This window comes from Cnephaeus nilssonii, assembly GCF_951640355.1.
Source record: "Cnephaeus nilssonii genome assembly, chromosome: 13".
NCBI lineage: Eukaryota > Metazoa > Chordata > Mammalia > Chiroptera > Vespertilionidae > Cnephaeus > Cnephaeus nilssonii.
Window position 1 is genome coordinate 5,225,073 of NC_137084.1, and position 13,147 is coordinate 5,238,219.

General features: G+C 55.3%; 1 protein-coding gene across 1 annotated transcript; it reads left to right on the plus strand.

Moving 5' to 3' along the window:
- Positions 1-70: 70 nt before the first annotated feature.
- Positions 71-12,629, plus strand: LOC307109157 (solute carrier family 22 member 20-like). Its single transcript, XM_079787801.1, is given in 11 exon segments — positions 71-669; positions 751-854; positions 2,172-2,326; positions 3,570-3,738; positions 4,318-4,441; positions 5,710-5,825; positions 7,794-8,008; positions 9,623-9,750; positions 9,752-9,861; positions 9,863-10,114; positions 10,915-12,629. Coding segments are annotated over 11 exon segments (1,839 nt in total). The 5' UTR covers positions 71-297; the 3' UTR covers positions 11,009-12,629.
- Positions 12,630-13,147: the final 518 nt, after the last annotated feature.

The following is a 13,147-nucleotide window of genomic DNA, read 5'->3' on the forward strand; positions in this document are numbered from 1 at the left end:
CAGGGCTGCTGGGCCCGCAGAGCGGGGCGATGGGTTGTGAGCCAGCCCGCGGGGACGCTCACTTTTCTAGGGGGCGGGGAGGGGGGGGGTGAGAGATCGAAGGATCTGGGAGAAAGGGTCTGGAGGGGGGAGCCCTGCAGACATGGGACACCTGAGGCCTCCTGTGAGGTGTAACCGGACCCCTCTGAGCCGTGGACACAGGGCCCCTGTGGTCCTGACCCCGGGCCTGTTCCACCTCCCAGGGCCCGTCCCGCCCTGTACATAAGGCCCTGCGGGCGGGCTGGGTCAGGCCCGGGCATGGCCTTCACCGACCTGCTGGACGCCCTGGGCGGCGTGGGCCGCTTCCAGCTCGTCTACACGGGCCTGTTGCTGCTGCCCTGCAGCCTGCTCGCCTGCCACAACTTCCTGCAGAACTTCACGGCCGCCGTGCCCCGCCACCACTGCCGCGGCCCCGGAGCCCCCGCCGCCGCCGCCAACAGCTCGGAGGCCTGGCTGCGGGCCACCGTCCCCTGGGACCGGCTTGGGGCCCCCGAGCCGTGCCGGCGCTTCACGGAGCCTCAGTGGGCCCTCCTGGGCCCCAACGCCTCGGTCCCCGCGGCAGCCACAGAGAGCTGCCTGGACGGCTGGGTCTACGACCACAGCGTCTTCCCCGCCACCATCGTGACGGAGGTGCGCGGGCGCTGGGCGGGTGGACGGGCGGGCGGGGAGCTGCGGCCCAGGCCCCGGCTGAGGCGCCCCCTGTCCCCGCAGTGGGACCTGGTGTGTGAGGCCCGCACCCTCCGTGACCTGGCTCAGTCCGTCTACATGGCCGGGGTGCTGGTGGGCGCCGTCGTGTTTGGCAGCCTCGCGGACCGGTGAGTCTTCGGGGACCAGGGCCCGGCTACCCAGCACAGGGGAACCCCCCCACCCCCGTGGTTCATTTTTCCTTATGAACGTTCACGCGTGTGCGTGTAGATGGATAATACCTGTGACACATCCACATGGCCCGTCATTCCAGAAGGCACGAGGGAGTGTGTAGGGTACGGCCCGCGCCCACGGCCACCCCGCCTCCCGCACCTTCGGGGCTGCCCTGCCTAGGCACCTCCCCAGACACTCCTGCAGCCCGAGCCGCTGCGAGCCCCTGTGCCTGCCCCCTTCCCGCACCAATGCGGCCTTTTCCTCCCCGCAAGGCCCCTGCGTGTTCCTCAGAAAGTGCCTCCCTCCTCCCTCTGCCCGCTGCGTCCCACTCGGGGAGGACTCAGAACTGACTGTGCGGCCCCAACTGTCCACGGCGCCCCGCTAGGGAGACAGCAGGAAACGCACCGATGGGGGCCGGCCAGTCAGCTCCCACGCCGCCTTCTCTGGCTCCTTTCTCCTTCCTTCCCGTCTCTTCCTCTCTTTCTCTCTCCCCCTTTCCTCTCCTCTCTCCTCCCCGCGGCCCCTCTCACCCTTGCCAGTCCAGGTTCTGGGGGGGCCTCCTGGACTCCAGACCCCACCCTCTGGAGGGCGCTGCAGGCCGCAGCCCCTGGTGGGAGCTCTGTCAGTGTGACACCTCAGCCTGGGCTTTCTGGGTGTGAGTGTGTGTAGCTCACCACAGTGTCTCCCCTGTCACAGCCCAGCTGGGCCTGTCACTTAGAGGAGGTGGGTGAACTGCTTGGCAACACAATGGATGAGTGAACGAGGGTCTCACGGGGTGTGTGGAGAAGAATATGCAGCCGCCCCTTCTTGGCCTGCTGCCCTCCTGGACCCTCACAAATGGGGGTGCGATCACCCTGCTACCCTGGCCTTGGACCCCTCTGTGGAGTGACCAGCCCCCGCCCAGCTTGGCCTCCCCAGTGTGATCAGTTTAAATGAAGACTTGACCCTGGGGTCCCGCTCCCCCCGCCTAGGCCCCACCAAGAGCTCGCTGCCGCCCACGGCTGCCGCCCCTGGACCTTTGCAGAACCCCAGCCCCGGCGTCAGCTGCCGTGGTAGTGGGGCCAGAAATACTGCTCCAGTGAAGGAGGGAAGGAGGGAGCACACCTCTTCATTGTCATTTTCTCCCACACTGTGCTCCCTCCCGTGTGGTGGTGGGTGCCCGGCCCGGGATGGGGGTTCTGCTACGGAGGGGTAGCTTCGGGTGGCAGTGGGCGGGAGAGCTTCCCTCAGCAGTCTCTGCGGGGACCCTAACGCTGTGCCGTGGCCCGGCTCAGGCTGGGCCGCAAGGGCCCCCTGGTCTGGTCATACCTGCAGCTGGCAGTTTCGGGGGCCGCCACGGCGTACTTCAGCTCCTTCAGTGCCTACTGCGTCTTCCGGTTCCTGATGGGCATGACCTTCTCTGGCATCATCCTCAACTCCCTCTCTCTGGGTGAGTCCAGCCAGGGGGGGGGGGCCGGAGGGGGCTCGCGGAAGGCGGCACGGCAGCCCCGTCGTCAAACATCTGACCTGTGTCCTGTGTGGGATCTGCAGCCAGTGACCTCCGCTCTGAGCCTCCCAGCAGGGTCCTGAGAGGATTGGGCTGTGATTTGCCATCAGGGAGTGAGCTGAGAGGGTTGGGTTTATTTCCTGTGTGAATGAGTCAATAGTAACCACTTACTAAACACCTACTGTGTGCCAGGCTCTCAGTGTGGGGACGCAGAGGTGAGGTGAGACCGTGGCCCCAGGGCTGCAGGCAGCGCTGAGCCTATGTGGGTCCAAAAGGGCTGGGGTTCACCTGGGCCGCAAAGGTGTTGACTCCCCGTCATTTACGTGGCGCCGTGATTTCTTTACCAGCCCCCGGCGTGTGCATGTAGGCTCTTGCCACAGTTTGCTGTTTACAAAAGAAATCATGGAAATAAGAGCCATTACATTTCCTTTCCTTTCAACTGTTCTCGTCCTTTGCCTGCTTTTCTGTTTGTTTTGGTTGTTGTTGTTGTTTTAATATATTTTATTGATTTTTTACAGAGAGGAAGAGAGAGGGATAGAGAGTTAGAAACATCGATGAGAGAGAAACATCGATCAGCTGCCTCCTGCACACCTCCTACTGGGGATGTGCCCGCAACCAAGGTACATGCCCTTGACCCGAATCGAACCTGGGACCCTTGAGTCCACAGGCCGACGCTCTATCCACTGAGCCAAACCGGTCAGGCTGTTTTGGTTGCTATTCTACTGATTTGTGAGAATTTTTCCAATTTTAGGGAAACTCGCCCTTTATCTGTTGAGTTGCAATTTTTCCCTTTGTCGCTTTTTTGCCAGTATCATGACTTTGCTTATGGTGGGTTTTGTTGTTGTCGTTTGTCTTTTTAATGCAGACACTTCTCATTTTTATGAAGTCCAGTTTATTGATCTTTCCTTTTATTGCCTCTGGGTTCTGTGACATTCTTAGAAAAGCCTTTCCTGACTCTCAGGTCGAAAAAACAACCTCTCATGATTTCTTCTACTACGTTTGAGGTTTGGTGTGTAATTTGGGTCTTTGGTCCACCTGGAATTCCGCGGAGTGCGAGGAGTAGGTGGGGGTGCCTTGGCCTGACTCAGTGGGTCTCTGAGTTCCTCTCAAGTGACCACAGAGGGGGCGGGGGAACTAAGCGAGCTCCTGGGCGCGAGTCGCTGAGCCTGCGGTGTTTTCTCCGCAGTCGTGGAGTGGATGCCCACCCGGGGCCGGACCGTGGCGGGCGTCCTGCTGGGGTTCTCCTTCACCCTGGGCCAGCTCATCCTGGCCGGAGTGGCCTACCTGGTCCGCCCCTGGCGGCGGCTGCAGTTTGCCGTCTCTGTGCCTTTCCTCATCTTTTCCCTCTATTCCTGGTACGTCTTGGGCAGAGCGGGTGGGGAGGTGCCCCTGGGTGGCCAACCTGTCCCTCTGCGAGGCCTGGGGTGTGCAGTGACTGGGACTTGCTGCGTGTGGTGGTGGGTGACACGAAGGGCGGGGCTCGTGGGACCACGGACTCCCACGTATGTGCCTGGCTATGGGAAGCTCCGGGAAAATCCCCTCCCTTGGCACGGGTTCCGGAACAATCTGAGGGCTTTCGCCTTTATCAGCTCCTTTGTGTCTCACAACCAGCCCCCGGCATTTTATAGGAGGGGACCTGAGGCACCGCCAAGGGAGGGTCCATGACTTACTCAAGGCCACACACCGGGGTCAGACCCAGATTCAAACCGACCTGTCCTGGTCCCCAGCCCCAGTAGTCTCTGAGTGTCCTCAGTGGGTCCCTGTGTGATGTGTTGCGAAAAAGGGAAGCTGGCGTGTCGTGTCTCCCCCCCACACACACCCCCACACACCCCCACACCCCATCTCCCCCGTCTTCCTGACTCTGCAGACGCCAGGGCATCTCACCTCCCTTAAGGTCTGAAAGAAGGTGAATGTCATCCTCCTCCTGGTCTCAGGTGGCTGCCAGAGTCATCCCGATGGCTCCTCCTCCACGGCAAGTCCCAGCGAGCTGTGCAGAACCTGCGGAAGGTGGCCGCCATGAACGGGAGGAAGGAGGAAGGGGAGAGGCTGACCCAGGAGGTAGGCGGATGGGCGGGAGGCACAGTTTGCTTTCGTGCTGGCGGCACAGTGGTTCTCAACCTTCCTAATGCCGCGACCCTTTAATACAGTTCCTCATGTTGTGGTGACCCCCAACCATAAAATTATTTTCGTTGCTACTTCATAACTGTAATTTTGCTACTTTTATGAATCGTAATGTAAATATCTGTGTTTTCCGATGGTCTTAGGCGACCCTGCTAGCGGTTCTCAACCTGTGGGTTGCGGCACTAGAAAGGTTGAGAACCGCTGTGCTAGGATTTATTTAGTAGCTCCCCGGGACTCATCCACCATCCAGGTGAAGAGGCTGGAGGTAAACAGAGTGGGACGAGGCCATGCAGCAAAGGTGTTAACCTTTGAATGGCTGTGCAATCTGGGATAAAAATGTCAGCTGCTTTGTCCATCAGACTATCCGACTGTATAATGGAGAGATTACTATTCACACTGACATCCAGCCAAAATGTAAACAAAATGAAAATATTAAAATAGCGATCATGAAGTAAAATTATTGAAGAATTAATAATAAAAGTACCATTTATTATAAACACTATTTATGATAAGATGGTTACCATCTCTCTATATAAAAGCCTAATATGCAAAGTGTCCCCTCAGGAGTTCTACCTACCGGGAGTTTGATTGCTCGCTATGACATGTGCTGACCACCAGGGGGTGACACGGAATGAAGGGAGGCCCCGGCCAGCAGTCGGCAGCCACTAGGGACCCTACCCATGCACGAATTTTGTGCACTGGGCCTCTAGTTTATTATAAGTACCATTTATCGAGCCCCATGCTAGGCACCATGTATGCTAAGGCCTTTGCGTACATGACCTCATTTAACGTCTCACTTTTGCTGATGAGGAAAATGACGTTTGGGTGGGTCAGGTAATTTGCCTAAGAACACACCGTGGGGAGGGTCAGAACCTCTCAGAACCCTGCTCTTCGCCATTGGCCAAGCCTGTCTCAGAGTCTCCACCAAGGAGGGGGCGTGAGGGCCCCACGGGAACACCGGTGGCTACTTCAGCTTAAGCAGCAGGCAGCTCAGGAGCCGTGGGACTCTGGGAGCCTCGGCTTCATCCCAAATCCCCGGGAACAGCCAGGTGAGGGCCAACAGCCCCAAGATAGAGAGAGAGTAGGACCAGCCATCTTGCCAGGGCCTTTGACCTTGGCCCGCCTCTCCCTGGATGAAGGGATACCCAGCAGAGAAACATGGTCTCAGATCCCTCCTGTCCCCTGATCCAGCTTTCTTGGCCCAGGTGGTGAGCTCCTACATCCAGAGTGAGTTTACAAGCGTCCGCACTTCCACCTCCGTCTTGGACCTCTTCCGAACCCCGGCCATCCGCAAGGTCACGTGCTGTCTCATGGTGGTCTGGTAGGTGATGGGCTCATGCCCAAGACTCTGACCCAAATTAGAGACATAACTTTTGTCCCCACTGACTATTTTTTAAAACTATATTTTTATTGATTTCAGAGAAAAAGAGAGAGAAACATCAATGATGAGAGAGAATCATTGATCGGCTGCCTCCTGCACGATCCGGGGATCAAGCCTGCAACATGGGCATGTGCTCTGACTGGGAGACAAACCATGACTTCCTGGTTTGTAGGTTGACACTCAACCACTGAGCCAGGCCAGCCGGGCCACTGACTAACTCTTAAATATGCTTAATGCAATGAGCAGGTGAGCCTTGTGAACCCAATCCTGCTCCACACCCTTCCTCCAGGGCAGTGGTTCTCAACCTTTCTAATGCCTTGACCCTTTAATACAGTTCCTCATGTTGTGGTGACCCTCAGCCATAAAATTATTTTTGTTGCTACTTCATAACTGTAACCTGTCGAGACCCACAGGTTGAGAACCTCTAGCTGGGTCGCCTAAGACCATTGGAAAACACAGATATTTACATTATGATTCATAACAGTAGCAAAATTAGTTATGAAATAGCAACGAAAATAATTTTATGGTTGGGGGTCACCACAACATGAGGAACTGTAGTAAAGGGTCGCGGCATTAGGAAGGCTGAGAACCACTGCTCCGGGGTCCTTTGGCCTCTGCTGGTGCTGCGATGGGGCCATGGAGGAGACATCCATGCTGACCTAGGGACCCCACATCTGGGCAGTGGGTCTCCCCTGGGTGGGGCACCTGTTGGAAGCATCTGGGCACCATGTCTCATCCGCTCTGCCCTGGGGCTCTCCAGGGGGTTTTGGGACAAAACCACTTGTGGGTCCAGAGGGGACAGACAGGAAAACAATGATTTCCATGAGGTCTGACAAGGGTCCCAGTAATAGTTCTCTTAATTGGGGCTGCTGAGGGCTTCACACAGGGGATGGCATTCAGGTGGGTTTTAAAAGATAGTTAATAGCCCTAGCCCCGTGGTCGGCAAACTGCGGCTCACCAGCCACATGCGGCTCTTTGGCTCCTTGAGTGTGGCTCTTCCACAAAATACCACGGCCTGGGCAAGTCTATTTTGAAGAAGTGGCGTTAGAAGAAGTTTAAGTTTAAAAAATTTGGCTCTCAAAAGAAATTTCAATCGTTGTACTATTGATATTTGGCTCTGTTGACGAATGAGTTTGCTGACCACTGCTCTAGCTGGTTTGGCTCAGTGGATAGAGTGTCCGCTTGTTCGATTCTGGTCAACAGCATGTTCCTCGGTTGCAGACTCCTCCCTGGCCTGGGCCGTGGTCAGGGCACATGCAGGAGGCAACCAATCCATGTGTTTCTCTGACATCAATATTTCTCTCTCTTCCACTCTTTCTAAAAATCAATGAAAAAATATCCTCGAGTGAGGATTAAAATAAATAAATAAATAAATAAATAAATAAATAAATAAATAAATAAAATAAAAGACAGTTCATAGAGTTTGCCAGGTGAGCAGGAAGAACTTCCTAACAGGTACATAGATAGGCATAAAGATGTGAAATAAATAAAAATACAAAGACAACCCTTACCTGTTAGCACAGACTGGAAGCTAGCAAATGCCGAGGTAAGGGGCTGATTAAAAAAAAAAATGAAATTTGCTTGACTGGGTGTCCTGGACATAAAAGTAATAGGGAGCCGTGGTGATGAAGTGTGGAATGCAGGCTATGCACTGCCTGAGCTCTGGAGCAGAGCCGGGCACTGTCGTTAAGGTAGCCAGCTGGGCTCAGGCAGACCAGCCTCCTGTGCCTCAGTTTCCCACTTGTGCCCCTGCCCCTGAGGTCCTTGTGAGGACTAAGAGTTGACATGTAAACCTACGTTGGCCCCGGGGATGTGCAGGTGAAGAGTCTGTTCTCTTGGCTGAGGTGGAGCGGTGCGCCCCGTGTGCGGGGACCTTCCCAAGCAGGCCTACTCTGCCGCCTCTCCCAGGTTCTCCAACTCCATGGCTTACTACGGCCTGGCCATGGACCTGCAGAAGTTTGGGCTCAGCGTCTACCTGGTTCAGGTCCTGTTCGGGGTCATAGACATCCCGGCCATGCTGGTGGCCACCACTACCATGATTTACGTGGGCCGCCGGGCCACGGTGGCCTCCTTCCTCGTCCTGGCTGGGCTCATGGTGATCGCCAACATGTTTGTGCCCGAAGGTGAGTCACGGGCTTCTGCCATGACCGCCTGCGAGCCTCTGGGGTCTGGGGTCTGGTGGGCAACAAGTACAACAAGGGAACAAGGATGAGAGACCGTCTTCTGAACCTGGGAAGACAGTGACTGTCAATCAGCAGGGGTTTTAATAAGCACTCGGTGCCTAGTGTCACCTCCTGGTTATAAATGCCCTCACGGCATTTCCCATCTTGTCCGGGGCGTTAGACGGATGCATGAAACCAACCGAAGGCTGGCTGGTGTGTGTCCACCTGGAGTCTGGCCAGGCAGCATTTCCAGGGCTGAGAAGTTCAAGTTGGAACCTCAGCCACTGGCCCTGGAACAGTGGTCTGCAGACCTTTGAAAACTCCCAGTGCCCAGCGGCTCCAGGCCAGCGCAGTTAGCCTCCAGGGGGTCCCAACCCTTAGGGTTTAAAAAGCTGTCCAGTGATTCCAGCAAGAAGCCAGGGTGGGTATCCCGGTCCGAGAGCGTGTGCCGAGCCGAGGGATCGCTGTGACAATCACGGCAGGCTGTCTGACTCCTCTGTGCTTCAGTTCCTCCCCACAAAATGGGTCGATTATTACTATTGGCATTTTGACGAATTTCTTCCCATCTTTTTTCCTATTTGTTGATTTTGTATTTGATAGAATCAAGATACTATTATATGCATATATAAAAAGGATGATATGTGTGTATATATTATATATAATGTATCCTTTTTCACATGGTGTGTTATCCAGAAACATGCTTTCCCATGTTATGTTGCAACATAAACACTTTTCCATGTTGGGACAGATGCTTCATGGCCCTAATTGTATATCGCTGTATAATATTCCATCCAGATTGGTGATTTTCAACCCTGGCTGCACATCACACTCTCCTGGGACCTTTAAAGAAATGACCAACTTGAGCCCAGCCCCACGAGGCTTTGGGATAACAGAGATGGTTGGGGCCCAGGTGTGGGCATTTGATAAAATATCCCCTCCACTTGCAGTGAGCAGCCGGAGTGGCCACCAAAGGCTGTGCCACCATTTCCCTGCCCATTGCCCCAGGCTGGGCATGGGCACTGGGGCTGTGCTGTGTGTGAGCAGCAGCATGAAGAGCGTGCGAATAACGGGAACAGCGAGCGTTTGATGAGCGCCAGCGCCTGCACTCATGGCGTCCTGTCAGCCTAGGACAAGCCCGTGAAGCAGGCGCTGCGTTCTCCTCATTCTCCAGAGGAGGACAGGGAGGCTCAGAGAGGTTACGTGACCGTGACCAGGGTCACCCATCTGGTCAGAGCCAGGATTTGAACCTGAGCACAACTCCAAAGCTTGTCCCGGCTCCCCAGCAGGACCTGGTCACGGATAGAAAGAAGCGGGGAAGGAGGCAGAAGTCAGAGAAGGGCCGTGTGGGGACTCTGGGTCCCAGGTGGGGACGTGAGGTGGTGGAAACCCCGATTCACCCCTCCAGGTTCTGGGTGCCCTGCCCATCCCGGCTGTGCCCACCCCACGCCCTATGCCTCCCTGTCTCCTCCCCCCCAGCACCCCGTCCCATGGCCCTCACCCCCACCCCTACCCCCTCTGCCTCCCTCTCCCTCTTGGGCTCTGGGCCACCCCTCCCACAGCCTGTCCGCCCTCCAGGTATGCAGACGCTGCGCACCGCCCAGGCAGCGCTGGGCAAAGGCTGCCTGGCCAGCTCCTTCATCTGCGTGTACTTGTTCACGGGAGAGCTGTACCCCACGGAGATCAGGTGGGTCTGTGGGGGGAGGCAGGAGAGCACCTGCCCCAAACTGGGAGCCCCTGGTGCTCCTGGCTCACACCCGCTGGGCTTGCCAAGGCAGGTCCCCTTTCCTGTCTGCGTGGTCCCCTAGCACTTCTGCCTCTGGGGCCTAGGCCACGGCCACGGACCTGTCCACATTCCTCGCACAGGCAGATGGGGATGGGGTTCGTCTCGGTCAACGCCCGCCTCGGGGGTCTGGCTGCGCCCCTGGTCACCGCGGTCGGGGAGTTCAGTGCCATCCTGCCGCCTGTGGCCTTCGGGGCCACCTCCATCCTGGCCGGGCTGGCCGTCTGCTTCCTGGCTGAGACCCGAAACGCACCCCTGGTGGAGACCATTGAGGTGATGGAGAGGAGGTGAGAGGCCTCTGGGCTCAGCTGGGTGGGGGCGACCTAACAGGCTGTGGTCCCCAAAACAACTGAGGGCAGTGTCCTGTGGCTGCTGCTAAAACGTCACCGCTGAGCGAGAGCTGGGCATCACCAGGCCCTGCTCCTCCTTCGGTGGAGGCTTAGCTCTCACAAGAACAGACCCAACGGCGAATGGTGCAATAGAAAGAAGAATCCGCTGTAGCCCGGCCCCTGTGGCTCAGTGGTTGAGCATCGAGCTATGAACCAAGAGGTCGTGGGTTCAATTCCCAGTCAGGGCACATGCCCAGGTTGCAGGCTTGATCCCCGGTAGGGGGCGTGCAGGAGGCAGCGATTGCTGTTTCTCTGTCATTGATGTTTCTATCTCTCTACCCCTCTCCCTTCCTCTCCCTAAAATCAATAAAGAAAAAAAAATAAGTCTGGGCTGGTTGCCTCTCCACCTGGGGCAGGGTAGGAAGGGCCTGGCCTGCCCAGCGCCCAGTCTCTGCTGTGCCCTGGTCCACGCTGAGTCCGGCCCAGCTGTGTGGCCTTGGTTGACTGTCTGGCCTTAGTCCTCTTTGGAAAACTCCTTGACCAGCAGCTTTTCCAAGTCTGGCTCTTACTAGCCAGGCCAGCCTCTGCCACCGTGCGACCTCATAGTGGAGCCAGGACGGGGCAGAAGGGACAGTGGAGACACGTCACGTGCGTGACACCAACACCCTCGATCGTCACGCACACATCCCCTGCCCCTCACCACCTCCCTTCCACTGCCTTTCCGCGTCAGTTTTCCATTGGCCTTCTCATTTGCACAGAGCCCAAGGCCTTTCCCGGAAGGATGCAGAGGGGAAGAGTGAAGACATTGCCCTTCAGCAGCTGGGAGCTTCTCCCCTCCTAGAAACCATCTGAGGTGCCAAGGGCCCGGCACACGCTGGCCGTACCTCAGCCGGCGTCCGGCTTCCTGGTGCTGACCGGGGTCGAGGTTGGCCAAGGACCATGGTGGCTCCATCAGCCCATGTCAAAGAGCCACCCACAAGCCAGTGCTGGGGCTGCCGGCGGAGACCAGACCAGCAGCCACTGGCATCACAAATGGATAGAAAGTCAGGAGAAACCATGCCCAGGGACCGAAGGGGGGACCGTTTTCCTTCCCACCTCCAACTCTGCCCCTTCAAACCTCTCTTCATTCTGGTTCCACCTGAAACAGCCCCGCCCACTGGTCCTTGAAAACTCACTGTGCTCCATTCCTGACACATCACTCTCTCCTGCCTTACCTCCTGGGGGGCACATGTCTCCATGCCAGAGCCTGCTTGCCCCTCGTGGTGGGCCTCGCAGATGGTACACGCTCAATAAATAGTTGATGAGTAAATGATGAAGCCAGTCTCGGGCGATGGAGAGACCTCTACCCAAGGTTGCATTTCTAGCAATATCACTGCAGAAGACATACAGAGCGGTGAATCCCTGGCATAGCATGGCCTCCCTCTGACCTCAGATCCATTTCCAGCCCAGATGTTGGATGTGTGCCTGTATTCCTGACCTTGACCTTCACCAGAATTCAGATTAGATTCACCAGAATTCAGATTAGATTCATAAGGGATTCAAATCCTGGCCCATTGGGAAGCCTTGGGCAAGTTTCCTCGTCTAACCCCTTCCTCCTTCCTCAGTGTTCATCAGCGACAGAGTAGGTGCTCAGTTCATGTTATTGAGTGAATAAGATAGTCAGAACACTGAAAACTAGGAGGAACAAGATAAACAAGATAAACAGGGAGTCAAACAGGGATAAACACTCAGTTCCCTACAGTCCAAGATAAACAGGGAGTCAAACAAGATAAACACTCAGTTCCCTACAGTCCAAGGAAAGGCACAATCTAGGAAAGAAGTAGGAATGTCACAGTTTGGGCAAAAAACACCGCAACCTGCCATTTCGCCAAGGTCAGTCTTTCAGCAGCCTCGCCCTTGGAACAGAGCTGGAGTGAAACTCCGCCGGAAGCCGTCCCAAGGCCCTGGCCTTCATGCACCAATCCCCCAGTCCCTCCCATGGAAGTAACCTCTCTTTCAACTACCCGATACATGAGCTTTCCTACCTGAATTGTTCTCAACTCACAGCCCTCAGCAGATCAGCAAATTCGAAAGGCGGAGGGCTGCTGTGCCTGGTCATATTTAAAGATTCACTTTGGGAGTCACCTCTTCCAGGAAGCACTCCCTGACCACCCCTGCCTACCTCTGGACTCCAGTCATGCCCTCTACTCATCCTCCCCACTGTGTTGTAATGGATCCATTTATGCGCTGGTCTCACCCCGTGGCTCCTTGAAGGTAGAGTTGGGCCTGGTTCTGTGGCCCGCACAGAGTAGGTGCTCAGTTCACGTTATTGAGTGAATAAGATAGTCAGAACACTGAAAACAAAGTGATCTGTCGCTGCTGAACGCTGAGGAAGGAGGTAGAAAAACTAAATGGAAAATCCGGGTAGAATAACAAGATTTTGTATGTATTTTAAAAACCAATCTGTGCCTGGCTGGCATGGCTCAGTGGTTGAGCGTCCACCTATGAACCGGGAGGTCATGGTTCGATTCCCGGTCAGGGCACATGCCTGGGTTGTGGGCTGGATCACCAGTAGGGGGCATGTAGGAGGCAGCTGATCAATGATTCTCTCTCATCATTGATGTTTCTCTCTCTCTCCCTTTCTCTCTGAAATTAATAAAGATAAATACATAAATAAAAATAAAAGGGCACTTTCTCAAGTGTCCTCAGTTTGTTTAAAAATATATAAATAAAATAAAATAAAAACAAATCTGTTATAAACACCATTTTCTTTTTTGAAGAAAATTTAAACAGTAATTCTCAATCCAGGAATCAACTGTGAGCTTTAAAAAAATACCAGTGCCGGGGCCCACTCCCAAGAATTCTGATGTCTTTAGTTGGGTTTGAGAACCACTGTCTAGAAATAGTTTTCCTAACCAGTAAAAGAATTTACACAACTTAGTCCAGTAGATAGAGTTAATTAAAACAATATTGTGAAATCCTAGGACAAAGAAAATACATACCTTTTCGTGA